Below are 24,199 nucleotides of genomic sequence, written 5' to 3' on the forward strand. Positions count from 1 at the left end.
TCTGACGGAGGTACACCCGATGGCGATCGCCAAGATCCGCCACTTTGAGTGGGTGTGCCTCATTCTGGGCGTGGAGCCCCATGCTGACCGGTTGATGACCTTCTATTCTTGGAGGTGCATCCAGGGGTGGTACACCTTGGTCAACCGGATCAAGGGGTTGAAGATCTGCGCTACCGAGCGCAGTCTTCGGTTATGGAAGCGTGAGTTTTTTTATATCTCCGCTCGCGTCATCCCCCTTGCGATGACCTTTAAGAATGGGAGAGCACTCCCCACCCTTCACGCCCTCAACTACCAGGAGGCGGAGTGGTTCGCCAAGATCTCCCGGGTCCAGACTCCGGTATACCGCTTTGCGGAGTCTGGGATGGTGATGCTTGGGATGAGCCGGGTGTGGAAGGAGGCGTCACAGGTTCCCATCGTCCTCGAATACGGTTTGAACTCTGTTCCTTACGGTATGCTCTTTCTTCTTTGTTTATATAAGTTTGTCTTCTAACTGTTTTTCTTTTATTTTTAGAGGGGAACGACTTGCAGTCGCTCCTACATCCGCGGGAGGCTGATAGTCCCGCTCGGATGGGTACTCGTGCTCTAGATGAGAACGAGTTGCCCATCCTTGAACAGACGGCGGATCGGTTCGTGGAGGTCTACCCGCCAGGCCACGAGATCCAGAGCGCCAGGCGGCCAGGTAAGGAGTTATTCAACCCTCGACCCCTCAATGCTGAAACCTCTGCTGGAATTCCTCTAATCTTGTGTTCTGATGAGGAATCCGCAGATGGTCATCCGTTGGTGCGGAAAAAGAAGGCTGCCGGCGGGAAGGGGAAGGCGAAGGTGGCCTCCACTGCCGATCCGGTGCCTCGGTCTGATTCAGAGACCGAGAGCGTGGAGGTGGCGGGGAACCCTGGTGGTGATAAGACCACTGCTCCGGAGGCTGCGACGACTGTCACCTCCGGAGAGCCCAGGATGACGACGGTGAGCGGCGTAAAGAGGCCGGCTCCATCGGGTTCGTCCCCGCCTGTTCGCACTTTTAGGCTCAAGAAAACCCGTAAGTACAAACTTCCTGTACTTTTAACTTCATAGCTTTCCATCATTAATACTTATCTTCTTTGTGCAGGCGTGGATGCTACCGCATTCCAGGGTGGAGCGGGGAGGAGCACCTCCGGACCCATGACGGTAGGCTTGGTCAGCCTACCTGAGGCGACGACCCAGGCGGCTGCGCCTGCTTCAGTTGGTTCAGTTGCTCACCCAGTTGAGCCAACTGTTCCAACTGTGATGACATCACCGCCGGCTGTCAGTGCCATATTCACTGAATCTTTCACTGAGCCGGCGGTGACTGTTTCTGCGGACTCCTCCGCAGCGGCGACCACGGTTGTGAGTTCACCTACGGTGAGTTCACCTCCGTTGGTTTCTACTACCGCGGCGGCCTTCACCATGCCTCCTCCGTCATCGGCAACGACGGCCGATCCTTCAGGTATGCTTGGGGCTTCTCGCCAACCTCTGCCTCCTTCCCATCTGCCTGACCTCTTGGATGGATTTCCCTTGGGTTCAGGTGATGGGTTTGGCGGCTATCGGCCTGTTGTCGACCCTAGAGGTGCGTAGGGTTCTTTTGGCCTTTTTTTTTTATCATCTTTTCCTAACTGCTTTTTGTTTTTTGCAGTGTCGGATTCCAATGAAGTGTATGTTCCACGATGGAACATCCGCCGAGGAACAGCCCTTCGCACGCCTGTGGAGTGCGTGGAGTGGGCTCGTCACGCAGCTCCCAGTGGTGCGTTGGGGGAAGCCATGGCTAGCTACCAGGAGGGTAGGCTAACCAATGAGCTTCGGGTTCTCCTGGCCCGGATGCAGCCGCGCGTCGAGCTGCTTTGTCGTGAAAACGACAAGTTAAAAGCAGCTCGCATTCAAGAAGTAGCTCAGGCGCGGGCTGTCCGGGAGGAGAATAGGAGGCTTACCGCAGTGGCTGCGGAAAAGGAGAAGGCCTTCAAGGCCCTCGAGGTTGAAGTTCAGGCCCGGCTCGAGGCCCGTTCCAAGGCTGCCCAAGCTGTTAACGAACAGCTTCGGCTGGCTAAGGAAACTGCACGGAACGCAACCGAGAGGGCCACCAAGGCTGAAGCAGTTGCTGAGCCTTTACGCCTCGAGAATGAGGAACTTAAAGCCAAACTAGAGGCGCTCCAACAGGCTCATGATGCCTTGGCGATGGAAGACGCCAAGAAGCTCCAAGAGATCTTGGACCAGAGGGGGGTGCTTGACCGTATTGAGCGGAAGCTAAAGGGCGTTGAAGAGGCTGCGGCTAAAGAAGTGTTGCTTGCCAACCTTAACAAAAGTGAAGCCGAACGCGCCCGTAACCAAGCTCAAGCTGCCCTCCAGGAAGCTCTGGTTACCAAGGAATGGCTTCTTCGAGAAGCGTTGTCTCAGGTAAGCTTAGCTTCATAATGTCTTCACGCTTTTCTTTGTAAATAGAAAAGGTTTTGATACTTGTATATTTTTTTTTGTAGGTTGTGCATCGAGTCTTCACGGACACATCATACGACGATGCCATGAGCGCAGCCCTCAACGCTTCTCATGAGGATGGGGAAAAGGCCGGCTTCCTGCTTGGTCTAGGGTTCGTTGAGAAAGGCATCCCGCCTTCCAACTTCCCTTTGTATGATGTGGATACTGAAGCTGTTTATGACCAAGCAGTGAATCAGTATGCCGCCTTCCCGCATCCGTTGGTGGAGAAGGTGAACGAAGTTGCTGCTGCTGATGATGGGCTAGCTATCCTTAAAGCTTTCCTTGAACCGCCACGCTCTACTGATGGTGCTGGTCCAAGTGGAAGTGGTCCTGAAGCTTGATCCTGAAGATCCCTTCCCACTGTTAGGATAGGTTTAGCTTGTATAGATTTATATTCTTGTAGGCGGGTAGTTACCCGGCCATTCTTGTAATGAATATTATGAAATATAAATCTTTGTGCGGGTAAGACCGCTACTTTCACTGGATGACTTGCTTTATAAACGTTATATGACTTGCTCATGCATACTTTAGTTTAAATTAGCAATTTTCCAAGTGTTTAGAATAAGTTAACCTTTGAACGTGGTAGATAATAGGTTGAAGTTTTGCTTCCTCCTTCGTGATTGTGCGGGTAGGACCGTCACTTGCATTTAGTAGGATGGCTAAACTTTACCTATATCTGACCTGCGTGGAGGTTTTCCTCATCTTTTTAGAAATTTTCTAAGTGTTTAGAATAAGTTAACCTTTGAACGTGGTAGATAATAGGTTGAAGTTTTGCTTCCTCCTTCGTGATTGTGCGGGTAGGACCGTCACTTGCACTTAGTAGGATGGCTAAACTTTACCTACATCTAACCTGCGTGGAGGTTTTCCTCATCCTTCTGTTAGAAATTTTCTAAAGTATTTTGAATAAGTTAACCGTTCGACGCGCGGTTGTCAATAGGTTCGGTTTCCTCTCATGATTTGTGCGGTTAGGACCGGCACTTTCATTTAGTGGGATGACCAAAGTTTACCTATGACTGACCTGCGTGAAGGTTTGCCGTTTTTTGGGTTTATGCGGGTTTTGCCGCCTTCCCCACGCAACGACTTTCCACGTAATTATGCGGTGAGTACCGGCATCAGTGTTGAATAAATTAACCGTTCGACGCGCGGTTGTTAATAGGTTAGTGTTCAGTTTCCTCTATCATGATTCGTGCGGATAGACCGGCACTTTCATTTAGTGGGATGACTGAACTTTACCTTTAACTGACCTGCGTGAAGGTTTGCCGTTTTTTGGGTTTATGCGGGTTTTGCCGCCTTCCCCACGCAACGACTTCTTTCACACTTATGTATGCGGTGAAGACCGGCATATCCGTGTGGAAAGTTCATAAGTATAAATGTAAAATCATCAGCGTCGATGTTCTAAGGAGAATCATTTCCATTAGAAGTGGCTCTGGGCCTTTTCTTTACAAATTTGGAATTGATCTACATGCAAACTGTGTAATTGAGCTCCCTTCCATGTTGTTGGGATGGGAGTGCCATCGAGCCGATATGCACCTGGTTCGGGATCTCGTTGTTTACGCAGTATGTAGTCTCCGGCATTGAAGCTGCAATTTTATTCGTGTTTTCCCCAGCTGGGGTTCTACACGCATCAGCCTGCTCAGCGTTCGTTACGCCACGAGGTGTGCGAGCGTCCCATCTCTGACAAATGCTTCGACGATGTCCTTTACGTCTGTGCATTCTTCAGTGTTGTGGCCTTTTGTCCTGTGAAAGTCACAGTATTTGCTCCGATCAGCATTGTGACGATGTCGGATTATTAGAGCCTTTGGCCATGGGAGCTCCTCAGTGGCGAATATCTCGGTGACGCTTTTGGTGAGTGGCGTCCATCTGGAGTTCTGGTTCGACTGTACGTTATCCCTTCCGCCTAACCGATGTTGCAAGCCGGATGAGGTGTCAAAGTTTACCCTTGACTGCCAAATGCCTAGCTTCCGCTTTTTGTTTAGTCGGGCGGTAAGGACGTTGTCTTCTCTTGTTTTCTGGGTGTAGAGGTTTGTGCTCTGGGGGAGATCTCTACCCAGTTGCTTCTCCGTTTCCGCAAAGCGTTTAGCTGCTGTCATGATGGCATCCCATGTGGATGGCATGCCATCTTTACCCGTTAAGGTGCGGATGAGCTCTGGGTCGTTCGCGCCCTGGATGAAAGCAGCGCGAACAAGATCTTCGCTAATATTACCCAGACTTAGCTTCTTTGAGTTGAAGCGAGTGATGAAGTCTGGCAAAGATTCATCTTCCTCTCGAATGCATTTGAGGATTGTCCATTGCTCTTCGGTATACTTTCTTTGTTGGCTGAAGTGTTGGCTAAATTTCTGCTGGAAGTCTTCCCAATCGTAGATGTGGTGGACCGGTAGACGATCGAACCACGCTCTAGCTGCCCCAACAAGCGTCATTTGGAACATGTAACACCACGTAGGTTCCGTCCAACTACTGACGGTTGCCCCCGCTATGAACCTGTTCAAATGATCGTCTGGATCAGATATACCATCGTAAGTGCCGATGTTGGACATCTGTTTGGCACTTTTCAGGACGATTGCTTCCGCAATGTCCCTTGCAAATTTGGACGTTCCCGCCTTTGCAGCAGTTGGTGTAAATGTTTTGGAGAAGTCACGTGGGTTTCCACCCGCGTTTTTTGGTTTGAAGGTTTCTCCAAAATGCCTTCTCGGTTGGGAGTCCGTTTCCTTACGCTTCCCTTTCGCCCTATGACGAGGGTTTGCGTCACTATCGGATTCCTCCGAATCATCGTCAAAGTACTCTACGAATTCATCAGACTGTTGGAGTAAACGTAAGCGTTCATCCAACTCAGCTTGGAATTCTTTTTGACGTGCTTCCGCCCACGCGTTAACTTCATCGAGTGTTTGGCGGGGGAGCCTCGTTCTTTGTCTCTCTAACTGGGTATCGGTGAATCCCAGTGAGCGATTATTTACTGCACTTGCCCCAGCTTGGGTAACTGGGGTAGTGTTCGTAAAATTTACTGCACTTGCCCCGGCTTGGGTAACCGGGGTAGTGTTCGTAAAAACTGTGTAGTCGCCGGTATTCCCTTCAGTAGCTGGGGTTGTGGTTACCTGAGTTTCTTTAACCATCTTTCCAGAAGTTTGAAAAAACTGAAAAGAAATGAAGTTCTAGCTTTGTCCCACGGATGGCGCCAATGAAGAAACACTAATCGACCCTGGGCAGATTACGGATAATCTGGGGGTTAAATAGATGTTTCCCACGAGGGGTTAGACCCGGCAAAGATGGTTCTTCTGATAACCTGCAAAACAGACACCGTGAGCTCGTCACTGAGAAGGGGGGGTACCTCCTTGTGACCACCCTCCGGCGTGAGAATCAGACTAGATTGCTCTTGAATATAAGTGTATATTAAGAGATTGCTAGAGCAGATATCAGGTATAAGATGTAAGATACAAGATAAGATGAGATGATCATACCATTTGGGGTATTTATAGCTGAAGGTAGGTTTCCAAGAGGGTATAGCCGGTTGAATAGTATTCCTGTTCTACCAACTGTGGCCTACGCACGTGCCATGCTGGTAGTTGGTGGGTAGGCAGCGGCTGACAGTGACCAGGCCTGCTGTGTACTATTCCTTTTCCACCAACTGCAGGCTATGCACGTGGTATGACAGGAGTTGGTGAGTAGGTAGCGGCTAATAGTGACATACAGTACAAGAGCATGTTGCTCGCCATACTGTTGTCAATGGGCTGTCGTATCTCTGGTCAGATCTTTTGCCCATACCTCGTCAGGTACAGTACAAAAGATCTTCCAGTATCGTACGGACTGGCTCATTTGGGCGGGAGTATTCCCCCTCCCGCCTTTGTGCGGGATTGTTCCCGGCTTTGCTCATTCCTTCAGGTGACTACTGAATTATTGAGAGCTAAGTGCCTTGTGCGTGTAGCCTTGCTGCGCGGGTGGCCTTCCCTGATGGCTTGTATCCGCAGCTGCGGGAACAGGCGGAGTACTTCACCATTGGGAGGCATTTCCTGCGGGAACAGCTTGCGTACTGCGCGTAAGGACGTCACGTCTCTGAGCATGGTGGGTCCTGCGGATCCAGTTGGTTTCTGCGCAGACGTCTCTCTTCAAGGTGAGTCCTGTGGGTCCAACTGGGCTCTGCTGGGACCTACCTCTTCAATACTCGTTAAGGCTATGGGACTTTTTATTTCGGCTCGACCGAGGTATTTAAGTCATTAGAGACGGCCCTGTCGATCACAACATGCAACAGTTCTAAACAAAATAAGAGAACCATACCAAGAGTGGTGAGAGTTTTATGAAAGAAAGGCGATACGCGAGGAGCGATATCATGAGTAAGATTCATCGGTTTAGACTTGGCGTCGATCATCATCCGCACCATCTCTTTGAAATCTCCATACAAGAATCTATAAGGGGTACCCTTGAGTCCTTGATCTCTTAGAAACTTTTCGATCTTCTTCGGTTTGAACCACAACCAGTTCAAAATCCTCCATGTGTAAAACAAGAAAATTATTGCTATTCCAATAACAAAAGAGGCTGTAGTGATCTCCATGGTCGGAGGGTACAAGAAAAAGGTTATTGATTTTTTTGAAGCTAGTGATGATAAGAAAAGGAATGATATATTGAGAGTATTTATTGTTAACGTTCACTTAACCCTCTTGTGGTTTGAGTGGTTGATGGTTATCATCCATGTATTTTTTAATGTTCTCATGGCAAGCCCTCCACAGTCCACGTGAGTGATAACCATGTATTTTTTAATGTTCTCATGGCAAGCCCTCCACAGTCCACGTGAGTGTGCATAGTATTTTGAACTTTGGATAACTAGATTAGACCAGGGTGTTAAGTGTTCACAACCGATATTGTATTTTGAACGACCAAAATTTTTGGACAGTTGATATTACAATTTGAATCCGTGTATTTGAAATATAAGAAAATATACATTTAAGAATTTAAACAAAAAAGAAAGATATGATCCGGATATCTAAAACATCCTTATATTATTCTAAGCATCCAGATATCTAGGAACCGGCCTTGCTAAACTATAAATAGGTTTTACGGGTTTGAGTGTGACAGGTCTTGTGAGTCTCGCGAGTCTTATCCGATTTTTGCTCCCCTAGTTATTATATATGCATATTAGTTACTTATGAAAGCTCTTAACAAGTTTATTTATGATATTAGGAATAAAACAATTTGTTGGTTTATAAAATCAAAAAAAAATTACGAAGAAAAACTCAAAACACAACAGAAAGTCGGACAAAGGTGTGCAGGACAAGAAAAGAAAACGTGGGTCTTCTAGAATATGTTTTGGATGAGAGGTTCGAATCTTTTCACTAGTCACCGTCGATACCTTATAACTATTTTAGTACTCTCTATATTAAATATCTAACTAGTTAACTGAATGATTGGTCTCTACGGATTACAGTTTTTGCATGTTTGGTCCTTAAGGTTCACTAATTACCCGGTTAATCATGATGGTTGGAAAAATGTTCACTAATTGGCCCGATATTTACGTTTTCATAACATGGATGATCCTTAGTAGTTAACGTCCTTAAATTCTCCTGTTAAGCTCAAACAAAATTACCAAGCTACCCTTCCTATTAACAAAATTCAATAAATTAGATATTAAAATAAATATAAATTTATTTAGGGTTGTTTGGCAATCTAGTGTTGAATTGATAAGAGGTATGATCGATGATTAAGAGGTAACCTCTGAGCATGCCTCTGAAACTTAACCTTCAAGAGGCTTTGGAAGGCATTAAAATGTGTAACCCAACACACTCTACATGACTAATTCAGAATTAGCCTCTTAACAGGGTCGGCTCTCATGGAATGCAGGGTGGTCGACGGGCCCGAGTCTGACACCCCGCTAGACTTGATTTTTTTTTAAATATATATATATGCATACATATGAAAAACAATATGTATATTTAATGTTTAAACTCAATTATACAACCACTAGCTTGGTCTAGTGGTAAAAGAGTGTGACTCTCAACCAAAATGTTGTGGTCATGTTTAACCCTATTGTTAATTGTTATACAAAAAGGTTTTTACACAACCCAAATCATAACCAAGTAAGGTTATTTAAAAGTTCAATTGTTTAAACCTAACAAAAAACTTTTTTACAAAACCCATTTTTTTTTCATCTTCAGCCCAGAATTTTTTAACAATTCTCAAAGATAGCCATGCCTCTTAATGTAATCATTAAAAGTCTACCAAACATACATTCAATTTTACAAATGTATTTAAGTGGGTTCCGCCCTTTCTCTCACGCAAAATGCACCCAACCCCACCACCATTAAATCCTGGCACCTCATTGCCACCATTAAATCCAGCAAATTGAGGTAGTTACACCTATATACCCATGTATAAATTACATACACAATACATTCACATAAATAACTTAACATCACCAACAGACAAATGGTTATACATCAGGTTAATAAAAACAAAGCCCTAACCACCAACAAAAATCTATACATCCAAAACATGAGTCATTTTCACGGTGTGGCGTTGTCATCGACATGCACCACGGTGAGATCAATATTGAAAAATCAACATCATAATACATACAAACTAGATTTGCCATTTTAAATGTTGAGTATCAGTGTTTACAGACATGCTTCTAAGGTTTTATATAATCCCTTTAGGTTGTTTAATTAGAGATATGCTTATGGATATCCATGATTCCTTCATGTTTTTTTATATATGAACTTCAATATTGAGAATGAAGTGTGTATGTACAATTGTACATACATAAAATCATTTCAATATTGATATTGTAATATTATAATAAGTTTTAAAAAGTTTGGAAGCCATAGTACTTAGGATGAGAATACACACAGGGGACCAAACCCGACTCTATGAAAAACAACTTAACAATAGTTAGCAAAACCCGAGTGAGTGAACCAAGACCACGGTGCGGTCTAAAACAGCTAAGCCTGACAAACGAACGACCAAATTCGGAACAGAAATCTCAAATCACAAGTGGAAACACTTAAATACAGTTTAAACTACGACTTCTCGTCACTAATTGTTAACACCACAAGGTTTTTGAGCATGACATCTGCACTGTACAACACCCATAACACGTGGTACAACCTTGTTCAAGCTAACTCACTTCTTTTGGCGCTTGCTTGCCGCCTGAAAAACATCCAAGAAATTGAAATCAAAATGACAATGATATGAAATAAATTGGATTAAAATTTGCAAATATAATCTCACCTTGCCATTGGGCAGGCCCGATCCTGAAGTCCGACCGTGAGGCCTTTTACCATCTAAGGACGAGCATTCGTCACACGTAAAACTATCTAGTTGCTTTGCCTGATCGATTGTCATATTTAGACATGCAGGATGATACCTGAAATAGCATATGGATTATAAAAGGCAAAATAATTCAAACCGTTATTAATGCACAACTCATGAAATTTGTATGATCATTTTGAAAATGTATGTACCAGTCTTTGCAGGCTTCGCATTGAACCATCAAGTCATCAGGGTTATATGGCATCTCGCATTTGCAGTACCTTTTCAAAAAGAAATCATGAAACAATAATTGGTCAAAACAGTTCTTTTTTGCATGGTTGGAAGGGGTGTAAACGAGCCAAGCCACTCGTGAGCTGCTCGAGATCGAATCAAGCCGAGCTTAAACGAGCTTGAGCTGGCTCGCGAGGCTATTCTTTATGTAACTTTTATTTAATATATTTAGCGTATATTTGTTAAACCTGCACCTCTCTGAGAACACGGTTAAGGATAGGAGCTCTTAGATATGTAAGATTTAAGGTTAAGGTCTTTTAAGGACTTTTAGGGGGAGATATAGTTAGGTTAGAAATATGTCTTAGGAGCTTAACTTAACTTTACCTTAGTTTTTGTCTAGTGTCTCTCCGATGTTTGTTTCATACCCTCATGCTTCCCCACATTTTTTTTTCTATTTTGCATTTATTAGTTTAAGTTAGCTTCATTTAACTGTTTTTCTTTAGTACTAAATATTATGTTATTCTTATGACTAAACCCGTCCCACACCCAAACTCGAGCTTAGTCGAGCACGGGCTCAGCTCGTTTACACCCCCTAATGGCTGAAATAACCCAAAACAACTTTTGTCAAAATTTATATTCTTTTAATAAATAGTTAGCTTTTCAAATTTGATTTAAAAAATTACAATAATAATTCTAACTTTGAACAAAAAGATTTGAAGTTTTATATATTAAAAGTTTAAGCATTTTGGGTTGACCCGTATGCCCATTTTACTTTACCCATTTAACTAGTTAAAAAAGTAGCACAACCCAACCCAACCCATTATAACTAAACAAGTCAACATTAACACCGAGCATGCAAAAACTTACACTGCGACACGGTCAGGCGTGAACCCTCCTGTTGCAGCCTTGTACTCAAACCGACAAAAGTAGTCCTCGGGTCCCACATCCTCAAGCTTGGTGTAATTCTTGAAAGTATGAACAATACACTTTTCTTCAATTGTATGAGCACTTTGAGTATCATAATGATCTGATAAAAATAATTCTTTTATTCCATGAAATTGCCTTCTTCCTCCAATTGATTCTTCAGGCCGATAATACCATCTAACTCGAACCTTAACGTTTCCCTTAACATCGGCCTCAATGCTCTCTATACGAGCCACGTATGGATTTTTTTCGTTCTCAGAGGATCGAAGCAACACAGAATCCCCAACTTGCAAATAAGATGAAAACAGGAAAAATTAAAATCTTGTTTTCTTAGTTTGGTACGCATATAGATATGTAATAAACTTTTAAGATATGTCAATTTATGGTAATATCAGTCATGTGTATGCATGCAAACGAACCGAACAAACACGAACAGTTAAATGAATAGGGGTTTCCTGTACGTGTTCGTCGTTAAGAAAATGAACATGTTTATGCTCTCTATACGAGCCACGTATGGATTTTTTTCGTTCTCAGAGGATCGAAGCAACACAGAATCCCCAACTTGCAAATAAGATGAAAACAGGAAAAATTAAAATCTTGTTTTCTTAGTTTGGTACGCATATAGATATGTAATAAACTTTTAAGATATGTCAATTTATGGTAATATCAGTCATGTGTATGCATGCAAACGAACCGAACAAACACGAACAGTTAAATGAATAGGGGTTTCCTGTACGTGTTCGTCGTTAAGAAAATGAACATGTTTGCGTTCGTTTATGTTCATTCGCTAATAGTATAACCGAACGGTTCGCGAACGAACATAACTGAACATAGATTAATGAGCACAACTTACCAAACACTAACTAAAAGATCACGTGAGCATCAATCTTTCGGGCCTAAAAAATTAATAAAACTAGACTAAATTGTAACGGGACTAAAATGATAAATAAGTATACAAACTAGCATAAGGAACGAACTTAGACAAACATACACTAACGAATGTTCACAAACATAAATGAACGAATGTGACACCTGTTCGTTTATGTTTATTCCCTCGTGTTCCAAATTAATAATAATAATAATAATAAAAGCACATTTTTGGGCTTAGGTGTCAAAATCGCACTGATTAAACAAAACGGCAGCGCCATTTCCCCCTTTTTAGCCAAACCAAGACCATTTTCGGCCACCATCCTCATTAGGTCACCGTTTAGGGTTTCTTAACTGCGCATATGATGCAAAAGGCTAAAATGAAAAAGCACAGCATGGAGTGGGCCATGTAATGGTTAGGTGGTTATATTGTTGTTATTGTTAAAAAAAGGTTAAGTCAAAATGACGTTATTCAACAATAATCCTAACTGAAGTTTACTTTACACACACAAACAATATTGCTGCTGCTGCAATAATCATGTTGACTGCACAATCACAATCCAATAGAAACAGTCTGCAATTAACTCCCTAAAATGGTGTATGTATAGAATCTGAGGGATTTGATAAAATCTAGTTATAAAAATAGAAATTAGAAGAAGAAAAGTGTATAAATAATAAATAAAAGGTTAGTTACTACCTCTGACGACTTTGTTGGTGCCTCTGATGGTGTAAGATTCCAAGTCTCGCTTGCCTGGTCTAGTTTTCGCCATCCTTAATTAACTAAATCTGATGATACTTTATTTATTGAGGGATGGATTTGAGGCGTTTCGTCATTCCTAAATCCAGGACCATTATCCTTCCTATGAAAATCAAATGTGCTTCTTTATTTGGGTTAGGTTACAGCAGGAACTACGCAATTTTTTTCATTTTTTTTTTAAGGATATGCATTGATTGTGAGTTTTTTAGGAAACAAAAATCATTGTCATAATAAGCGTTTTTTTATATACGTGAGCATCATATTATTATATAAAATTAAGAAAAAAATTAATGGAATTTTTTTACACTAGGTTATTGGTTATGGTGATTTTGTTTTTTCTTAATTGTGTTTTACTAAATTGTTCTCAATGTCTTTTATTATTACTAGGCTATTGATCCGTGTACGAAATGAGTGGATATATAGAAATCGTCTAACAAACATATATAATTTTAATTGACAAGATAATTTGTAGTATATTTTTTGAGATGACAACATGATATTTATTACGTACGTAACTTAAATACACAAATAAATGTAATATAAAATCATTGAAACATGAAAAAACCTATAAAAACATACAAATAAATATTGTAATAAATACTGCAAACACATAAAACTAAAAGTTAAAAAGATGTTTGGGTTTGCTTAATATCAAAAGATTAACTTATAACTATTGCAATAAATATTGTAATATTGACTTATAACTTATTAAAAAGTTAAAAAGATGTTTGAGTTTGCTTAATATGTGAGAGAAAAAGTTTCGTAAGAAACAAGGTTGTAACTTATGACTTTTCCATAAGTCATAAGGAGGTAAAAATAAGGAATCCCAAACAACCCCCTAATATAGAACTTAAGGAATTAATATAAAAAATTATATTGTTAAAAAGATAACTGAAATTTATCATGTCGGTCGTCCTTACGAAGCATCATGTCGAATAATACGTACACGCAATATAAGTTCCAACAAAAATCAATCCATTTAAACCATGATCATTAGCAAGTACATAAATATTAGATATTCAGAAGAATTACACGAAGGGACGCGGTAATATAGAGGATGCAAGCGTTATCCGCAATGATTGGGCGCAAAGCGTCATTTTACAACTCGATCCAATCCATTCGTTCGTAGAGCTATTTACTCGATCGCAAACTTTCCTGGACAAACAGTTTAGCTTTAACCATGTTAATGATCCCATATTATTGGTAGATAGAAAATCAAAGTGAATTTTGAGAGAAAACATTTGAAAATTTTCAGCCGCTTCACTGACTGGAACATTTAGCGGAGCTTTTAGAAATTGGTTAATAGGTAAAGATACATGTACTTGATAAAATTATAATGTAATTGGATTTAGGCAATTTGGCTAAGTATTTATAATGGACTCAAAAAATGTTGTTGATTATACCGAGGAAAGTAAACTAACGCAGTGTTAAAATTTGTAGAAAATAATATATTTCTAAAAATTCATAACTTTAATAAAAATATCTAAACAATATACTTTAGAATTTTAATAGTTAGCATTCATCACATTCACTTAAATAAACACAATAATTTAATAGGATTTAGGTTTGTGGCATTATTACACCTTATGTTATACTTTTATTTATTATAGGCTAATAAAAACAACCAAAGTTGAATTTCGGCATTAAGTGTAAAAATGCATTATGAACGGGTAAAGACCGCCACCTACAACAAAACTGTAACCTAATACGTTGATATTTCTATTAAAATAATAGTCGAATTCCCCGAAATCCATGTTGACGTTATCACAAATGATTAACCTAAGACCATGTAAAAGCATGTTACAAAAAAAAAAGAAAAAATCACCTTAAGATAATATTTTAGTTTTTTAATTGATTTACTTATGAATGAGACAATTTTGATTTTGGCAAGTATGCATGAAACCAAAGAAGGCTTGTAACCGAAGTAACCTACATGACCCAACCCAACCTAAAATTGAATGAGCCAATTTTGGCAGATTTAAAAACAATAATAGTAATAGATATTTTATTTTGGCCTATCAACATGTTACCAAAATCGACCGTTCATTAGTAAACGGGTTGAAATTGACACTTTTACTCATTACATTGGTTAAACCATTCAAATTATATAAGTGGTAACTTATAAAAATAGAAAAGTAGCATATTACATTAAGTAAAGATGAATTTAATTTACACTTATAATTTACAAAATTATAAAAAAAATCATAAATCTTTAAAAGTTTGCTTAACGAATACGCTACAAAATGAATTGAACAACATTACGAACATAGATATTGGGATTGTTTTGATGAATCTAGTGGATTAGCACAAAGCATATGATTCAAAACGAATTAATGTTTAAATGAGTGTATTACATTTATAACATGATGGAGCTTATAACATGTTATGAATTTTGTTTACATTAATGATTTTAAAACTAAGCTTCAACTATTTAGAGAAGAGATTAAAATGTGCATAGAAAATGCTTAAAGTGCAGAGAAAAAGAAGAGCTTTTTAAAGTAAATTATTAATTTAATTTTGAATTATTAATCTGTAAAGAAATTTTAAATATCCTAGTTATTTTTAAAAAATAGTACAATCAACCAATAGAAATTGGTTATATTGTATTTATTTAATAGTATATATAGATACAGATGTAGATGTTCTTTTGTGTTTAACATGATGTTTCTTAACTTATGTTTTTTTCGTTTTGCTTTTTTTTTTGTGTGTGTTTTAGGTGTTTTTTTAATTATGTTTTTTGGATTGTATATTGTGTTTTTTCATTGTATCAGAAAAAAACACAATCCGTGATTCTCACCTACAACAAGCTAATCACCACGCACTCTCTTTTGCCTCACAGAACAAATTTGAAATACATAACTTACAATAATAAAATACAAACATAATGAATAAAATACAAACATGTTAAAACACAATTCGGTCCACTGAGTAAGTGAGTAGAGTCCCAATATCATACCTCTTTCGTTCTGCAAATTACAATTCAGTTCACAAATGGGAAGCAAACAAAGTCAACGCCGACTAGTGGAACCACCATCAAAACAAATTCAACCGTTTGGAACAGGAGCTCGTTGTAGGTCGATTTTTCGACGAGCAGGAGATGGGTGAGATGGTGGACGTAAGTGATTGAGACGGATCAGAATGAAGCTTGGTGTTGGTGGTGGTGGATGGCATTGAAGCTCTATGGAAGATGAACCATGATAGTATTGATTTATAAAATCAATTAAAAAAAACTAGATTGACAAAAATACATTTATTCCTAGCCTTCTTGGGAGTGTTTGAGTGAGCTTTTAGAATTGTTTTTTTTTTGCTGATTTGATTCTAGAGGAAACTCTTAGCAGTCGCCTTCACTCCCTCCATATTTTCATGGCAGATCTCGAGCTACCGGAGAAGAAGACGAAGTCGTGGTTCGTTCATCTCGAATACCGAGGAACATCGATATAGATCAGGTCAGATTAATTTCGTGTTTCTTCAGCCACTTTTGAAAAGCTTCAATTAGAAGCTTTTGAAGGAGCTTTCCCAAACACCTTTGGTTTTCAACAAACAAATAGCAAATAAGCAAGTTTTAAAAGCTTACCCAAACACCCCCTTAGCTTTAAGAATATCAAGCTTCTTAAACTTAACCTTATTTATTATTATAGCTCTAGAAGATAATTAGTTTTTAGAGAGAATTTCGATTTTGGTTTCTTTGGTTTCTTAAACTTATCAATTTTGGTCCAATAGTTTATTTTAGGCTTTTATGATATAATAGTTTCAGTTAACTATCAGTTTTAGTTCAACTCGTTAACGTCACCACAAACTAATAGTTAATACAACTTTGAGGGGCTTTATTGTATATTTCACAAACTTTTAATCATAAGAATTTTTGGGTTTTCTACCAAAATTAAGTTTTATACTTTTGTTATTTTTTAGTATTATGGTTTCTTATATTTGTTTTTATATAAATATCACTTTTTATTTTTAATAAATACAACATTTTTGAAACTGACACTTTTATGAAGTGTATATTTTTAATAAATATAAACAGAGACATCATTCCCATTTTGATGGACTGACAAGGTGATTAAGATGAGAAATAATTGTTTCAAACTCTATAGTGTACACAAATTTAGTCGTTCGAAAAAAAATACAATCCAAGAATTAAAATTAATAAAAAGATTTTCAAAAACCCTCCGTCATTTAAAAAGTAAAAAAAAAACAATATAAAATAAATATATGCTCTTTCTACCACTGAGAAATAAAAGCAGAAAAGTTAAGTTTTTTAAATCATTTATAGTTAGTAGAGGTGTAGACATAAAATGGAACTTAAAAAAAATAAATATTATGCTTTTTAAAGCCTAGATATTACGACTATAAAAAGTAAAAATAAAAGTATTCAAATACAAATAAATAAATACACAGTTGCGTAAAAGCTCTGGTTTCGGAAAAAAAGTATTCTAGAAAAAATAAAAAAGTATATATTTATATATAAATAAATATAATAAACCATAATAGTTAGAAAATTACAAAAGTATAAAACTTATGTTTAGTAAAAAAAAAAAAGAAAAATTCATATGAATTAAAAGTTTGTGAGAAATATAAAAAAGCCTCTTAAAGTTGTATTAACTAACGGCTGATTGATGATGTTAATGGGTTAGACTAAAACTAATAGTTAATTGAAGCTGTTGTACCATAAAAGCCTAAAATAAATTATTGGACCAAAATTGATAATTTTAAGAAACCATAGGGATCAAAACCGAAATTTTCTCTAGTTTTTATTATGGCATTTTTAAGTTTTTATTTTGTTAGATTCTCTCTCTTCAATTGGTTGTTAGTTGAGTCAACCCGATCAGGTTTCGGGATAACCGGGTCAGGCTAGTCAGACTTTCAAAAAAAAAAATCTAATTCGTAACCTGACCCTATCAAGGTTCGGGTTTGTGTTGGTAAGGTGGGCTGAGAATGCTCTTACAGCATTCGCATCCATTCCCCTCTATTCAAACCTAATATTATAATAAAAATCACTATTTTTTTCTTCTCCTACTTAATTAAATGATATTTTGTAATACCTTTGTAATTAACCTTTCTTTTTCATCCACTCACAAACTCTTAAAAAAAAATTAGAAAAACTAACACGGTGCAATAATAACTTTTCAAAAAATATATAGAAAATCAATACATTTTCTCTCTTCACCACTTAGATCATGTGTAGTGGGCTACAAATTGAGACGACAGGGGATGATTTCTTGCAGGAACACAAAGTGTTTAAAGGATTTACTTTTGTTAAATCATTTTAACTCAAGGTGTTTAAAGGCTTTGCTTTTGCTGCTTCTATGTTTTACCTTTCATCCATCAAACGTTATCTCTTTTAATGTTATTTCCGCTGATTAAAATTATTAAAGTTAGATATGGAACTTTTCATGGAAAATCTTGCTAGCTAATCTTTGAGCAATCAAATTATGAGTTGTCGATTACAAGAGCATCCCTTGTAATCCCATTTTAAGAACAAGCGTAATGGGGCGTTATATCGTAAAGACGCCCAAAAAACGCCTGTAAACCATCACCCTTGGCGTTATATGGACTTGATGGTGGGGTGGCGTTTTTAAAAAACGCCTAACTAATTCCATCGATTTCTTGAACAAAGCAACATTATCTTGACCCTTCCAAATTATTATGGATAGTAATGAAAATTAATTGAGATGAGAGAATAAAAGAATAAACTAGAAGCCTAGAATGATCAGATTTTTTTAGAAGAAAACGGCTTTGCAACTGCAAATGGTTAGATGAAGAAGAAGAAAAAACCTAACCAAAATTGTGTTTTTATTTTATTTTATTTTATTTTATTATTATTATTATTATTGTAAGCCAAAGAACAATCTTACAAAGTATAATAATAGAATTATTTTACAAACCAAAACACATCATATGTTGGCACGATTGAGGAGCAATAGTGTGGATGATAATGAATGAAATATCTTTGTTTTTATTGGATATGCGTTTTTTTTTTAATTTTAATGAAATATTTTATTAAGTTTGCACCTTTTTTTAGTGAAGTATTTTAGGTTTTCTATCAAGAATTTTTATGTTACATTTTAATTTAGAAAATAATTAAATAAAAAGATTATAAAAGTATCTAATTATTTGATAATGATTAAAGAGACGTGAAAATAGCTTGAACCATTACACTTGCTAAAGTACCTCTAGTGACATTGCGTCCACAATAGAAAATGACACTAAAATATTTGAATCACTACGGAGCTGTTTGGGATTTCTTATTTTTACTTTCTTATAACTTATAATTTATGATAAGTTAAAAAAAAGTTTTTGGGTTTCTTTATTCTGTGAGAGAAAATGTTAATAAGTTACACTTTTGTAACTTATAACTTCTCATTATAAGTTATAAGGCGGTGAAAATAAGGAATCCCAAACAGATTTGCTCTAAGTGTTTTTTGTGTTCAGTGGTACACCAATTACTATCTTTCTCTTTGTTGCACTAATCACGAGGTCCTAAAAGTGCTATTTCTCTCAAGTCTCACCTATCACTTCTCTCCGGTCACACTCAATAAACATTTTTTATATTTTAGTGTTTTGTAGAGTAAATAATCTTTATGTTCTCTCCTTCGTATCACTCTTTCTCTCATCAAAAACATCTTTTAAAAACATTTATTGTAGATGCTCTAAGATTTGTAGTTCCTAGCATAATTAGTGTTGGACAACTCTGATTAATTTGAATCTAGTGGATCGTGCCTTCAAGACATCCCTTCCTAACAACTTAACACAAGATTTTTGAACGTTTTTATTATACCTAGTTTTACATTGGCGTGAGCAAACGGGTCTCAACCACAATACCTGACCCGGACCCTATTAAAGGTTTCTTAGGGCCCAGGCAACGACCCTATTTGGTTCACGCTCACCCATAGTTTTAAATGAGAAGCCATAAAAATAGGTATAATCTAAATAAATGCACATTGTTGTTACAACAGATAACGAGACATAGTACTGGTATCTCCAGGGGTTCGAAGCTTAAAAAGTTCCACAAAACAAACACAACCGTTAGCTCACTGCATGAGGGAACATGGAAGAAGTGATGTCGAACCTGAGGTACTTAAGGCACCGTTTTATAGTCGAAGAGAGCTGGACTTGGTCGTCATGCAAACCCTTGAAGGGGTAACACATCCTTCATCTTTTCAGAATCACAGAGGAGACTATTCTCTTTTCGGAAAAGGAAGACCATTACCACTGGATAATAGATGGGCCTCCATTTCACCGAAGTCAGCACTGATATCTTGGTCTATGAGCGTGAGATGTCACTATTACTCCGGAAGATACTATTTGACTCGTCGAAGCATCTAACTGTAGCCAACTATGCCATCACACATTTATGATAGAGATGTATAAAAAATAGCACGTAGACGTTACACTTTTTATATCTTTGTTATGGTTTGTTAGTTTAATTTTGATATTATTGTACCTCGGATCTGTGTGAAATTTTGTGATCAGGGTGGTTTTTTAATTTATACTTTTATATGTACTATTTCGTTAAATTTATTGATTTTTAGTTTTTCAATTTACACTTTTAATTTTTCATAAATATCCTATATTTTCCTTTTCGTTAATTCTAATTTAAAAAGGCTAATAACTTTAAAGCATGTTAACTTATAACTAAATTTATTGAGGTTTGATCAAACACAAATTAAATTTGTGTGTAAATTGTGAGAATCAAATAGTGTAATTATATAATTATATTGTAGTGTAATTGTAATTACATAGTTACACTATATTGTATACTAGTTTTTATCCCCTGTATTACGGGGGTTGTTTTATATATTTTATTTTTTAATATTTATTTTTTGGATTTTAATTTTTTTTATTTTAAGAAAAGTTAATAATATACTTAAGCCATGTTTGAGATTCCTTATTTGCACCTCCTTTTGACTTATATAAGTTGTTTTTGATAAGTTACTCCCTCCAAACTTATCAAAACCTCCTTTTTCCTTCTTTAAAAAACTTAAAAAAGTCACATTACCCACCACCTTTTTAATTAATAAAAGTTAATCAGTTACAAGAAGGACAAAATAAGGATTCCCAAACACTCCATTAGGGTTTGATGATGAAATGGTTTCACAAATAAATAATATGCTATAACCTGTTTAAAAGCTATCTAGATTTGGTGATCCATGACCCGCTTATTTGTTTTCACTACAAAATTGTTTCTTAATTATAAATAATATCCTTTTTAAAAAAAATCAGATATTAATTTTTAGTATATCCCTATTTTATAGGATTTTCACATCAAATATTTGGTAAGATTAATTTTTAATTTAATGAGATGTTATAACCCGTTTAAGAGCTATCTGGGTTTAGTGAGACCTATAACCATGAATTCGGGTGAAATGCATAAGAAGCCTCCATTTACAAATAAAACAATCTGGTGGCCTGATAAAATTTAAGGAGCAACCAGAGAGCTTTTAAAGGCTTTCGTTTATATATATACTAGATTTTATCCCTCGTATTACGTGGGCTGTTTTACATTATTCGTTTTTAATATTTATATATGTATATTTGGATTTTAATTTTATTTATTGTAAGAAAGTTAATAATTAATATACATGAAGTTTGATGATGAAATGGTTTCACAAATAAATGATATGTTATAATCCGTTTTAAAAGTTATCTGGGTTTGGTGATACCCATTACCCATTTATTTCTTTATTATAAAATTGTTTCTTAATTTTAAATAATATTTTTTTAAATAAAATATGATATTAATTTTTAGTATATCCCTATTTTATAGGATTTTCATATCAAATATTTGATTAGATTAATTTTTAACATAATGAGATATTATAACCCGTTTAAAAACTATCTGGGTTTGATGAGACATTTACCCGTGAATTCGGGTTAAATGCGTGAGAAGCATTCATTTACAAATAAAGCAATATGATGGCTTGAGAGAATGGCTGTTTTACATTTTTCGTTTTTAATATTTATTTTTTGGATTTTAATTTTCTTTATTGTAAGAATGTTAATAATATACTTAGGGTTTGATGATGAAAAGGTTTCATAAATAAATGATATGTTATAACACGTTTAAAAGTTATCTGGATTTGGTGACCCATGACTATCTTATGTTTTTTACTATAAAATTGTTTATTAATTATAAATAATATTCTTTTCTTTTTAAATTTGATATTAAATTTTAGTATATCCCTATTTTATAGGATTTTCATATCAAATAATTGGTAAGACCAATTTTAAATTTAATGAGATGATATAACCCGTTTAAGAGTTATCTGGTTTTGGTAAGACCTATACCCATGAATTTGGGTTTAATCAATGAGAGATCTCCATTTAAAAATCAAGCAATCTAGTGGCTTCCATAAAAGGGGGAGCGACCACATCACGACATGTAAGATTTTAGGAGTTTCGTTTATATATATATTATAGAGTTTCGTTTATATATATATAATTACACTATTTAATTCTTTTATACTGAAACTTTCAGGAAATTTCCACAGTATTCAATTATATTGAATTGGAAGTAGTTGTTGACTTTAACTTACATTGTATGAAAGTCGACGTTAAGAACTAGGTCCCTTATCAAAAGTAGTTGTCAATATAGTTCTTGACTTCAAGTCTTCCATACTAGTTGGTTAGGGAACTTGAAGTCGTCCATATTGAAGTGAACTTTTAGGAAGACTTTAGTGGATATCAATAATAGATAATATCTCCCGAGATATATTTGATAGATATTTAGAAGATATTTTAGAGAGAGAAATTTGAATTCGGTTAGATCATTCCTATTTACAAAGTAACTCAACCAAATCTTTACTATAAAATTAGGTTTTATCTATTATATTACGAGTGTTGTTTTACATTTTTCATTTTTTAATATTTATTTTTTGAATTTTAATTTTATTTGTTGTAAAAAGCTAATAATATACTTAAGGTTTGATGATAAAAGGGTTTCACAAATAAATGATATGTTATAACTCGTTTAAAATCTATCTGGATTTAGTGACCCATGGCCCGCTTATTTTTTTTTACTATAAAATTGTTTCTTAATTATAAATAATATATATTTTTTTAAAAAAACTCGGATATTAATTTTTGACAGAATTACAAATTTTGTCCTTTAAAAAAAGCCAAATTACGGTTCGTGTCCTTTTCTTACTTTCCTTGCAGGCGGTGTACTTTAAACTTTTTTTTTCTACAAGTTTTGTCCTTTACGCTAACTGGGTTAGAAAAAGTCAGTTAAATCCCCTCACGTGAGGTGCATGTGAGGGCATATTGGTCTTTTTGCCTACCCTGCAACTTCTTCTTCTTCTTCTTCTTCTTCTTCTTCATTTTGCAGATCTTTACCTTCCCCTCCTTTCTCTCTTATTTCTCTCTCTACGCCACCACCATCACCATACCACAACCACTCCGCCCATGGATATCCTCAAACACCATCACCACCGCCACCACAGCTCCAGCTCCGACCACTCCTATGACGCAGACGCCGCCACAGCTCTGCCACCAGCCACTCCGGCCATGAATTAAGATCTGCGATTTCGATTTTTCAGATCTGCGACCACCAACCACAGCTCCGTACACCGCCGCCACCAACCACTCCGGCCACCACCACAGCTCCGCCACCACCGCTCCATCTCCGTCACTGCTTATTCGCCACCACCACAGCTCCGCCACCACCGCTCCAGCTCCGACCACTCCTATGATCAGTGAATAAGAGGTTGAAGAAGAATCAGCAGAGGTTGCTCAGGTGGCCGGAATTTCTGATGGTCACCTGAACCATCACCTCCGATTTCCCCAATTTTAAGCAAGCAACAACTGAACCCTAGCGTAACCGTAACCGGCCGTAACCCACCCAAATCCGTAACCCTAATCGCCGCATCATAACCCCCTCCAGCCACCCACCAGCACCAAATTCGTAACCCACCCATCATAACCCTAATCTCCGGAATTTCTAATCGCCGCATCATAACCCACCCAAATTCATAACCCTAATCCACCCAAATCCACCACCACTACCGTAACCCACAACCGTCGCCACCACACTCCACCAACACCACCATCCTCGCGACACTTTATCTGTTGAGGTTAGTAATTAAAGGGTTTTTTTTTGTGGTGGTGTGGCGTTGCGCCGGTGGTGCGATGGTAATGGTGTGGTGATGGTTGTTTAGAACTAAAAAGAAGAAGGTGAGGGTGAAGTTGCAAAGTTGCAGACATTAGAATTATTATATATATATATATATATTCTTTTCTTTTTTTTTATATTTAAAGACATATTAGAATTACAATTATGCCCATCACATGTCTGGCACATGTCATACTTAACTGCGTTTTTCTAACCCAGTTAGCGTAAAGGATATAATGTGTAGAAAAAAAATGTTTAAAGTACACCGTCTACAAAGAAAGTAAGAAAAGGACACGAACCGTAATTTGGCTTTTTTTAAAGGACAAAATTTGTAATTCTGTCTTAATTAATTTTTAGTATATCCCTAGTTTATAGGATTTTCATATCAAATATTTGGTAAGATTAATTTTTAATTTAATTAGATGTTATAACCTGTTTAAGAGCTATCTGGGTTTGGTGAGACCCATACCGTGAATTCGGGTCAAATGCATGAGAATTATCCATTTACAAATAAAACAATTTGGTGGCTCGAGAGAATTTAGGAAGCAACCAGAGAGTTTTAATGGTTTTGTTTATATATATTATAGATTGATTTCTCTCTT

At 37.1% G+C, this 24,199-nt stretch overlaps 1 protein-coding gene and 1 pseudogene across 1 annotated transcript; both read right to left on the reverse strand.

Annotated features, from left to right (window-relative positions):
• LOC143577964 (cytochrome P450 CYP72A219-like) overlaps window positions 1-7,099 on the reverse strand; it is a 32,960-nt pseudogene extending 25,861 nt beyond the window's left edge.
• Window positions 7,100-9,331: 2,232 nt separating this feature from the next.
• LOC143577965 (chromatin remodeling protein EBS-like) lies at window positions 9,332-12,508 on the reverse strand. Its single transcript, XM_077061669.1, has 5 exons — window positions 12,428-12,508; window positions 10,807-11,149; window positions 9,921-9,989; window positions 9,688-9,823; window positions 9,332-9,606 (listed from the first exon to the last, which is right to left on the reverse strand). The coding sequence occupies exons 1-5, from the start codon at window positions 12,498-12,500 to the stop codon at window positions 9,580-9,582; spliced, it is 648 nt and encodes a 215-aa protein (XP_076917784.1). The 5' UTR covers window positions 12,501-12,508; the 3' UTR covers window positions 9,332-9,579.
• Between the last annotated feature and the right edge of the window lie 11,691 nt (window positions 12,509-24,199).

Source organism: Bidens hawaiensis, unplaced genomic scaffold (genome assembly GCF_021521415.1).
Source record: "Bidens hawaiensis isolate Kalapana, Puna unplaced genomic scaffold, B.hawaiensis_p1.1 tig00028981_1, whole genome shotgun sequence".
NCBI lineage: Eukaryota > Viridiplantae > Streptophyta > Magnoliopsida > Asterales > Asteraceae > Bidens > Bidens hawaiensis.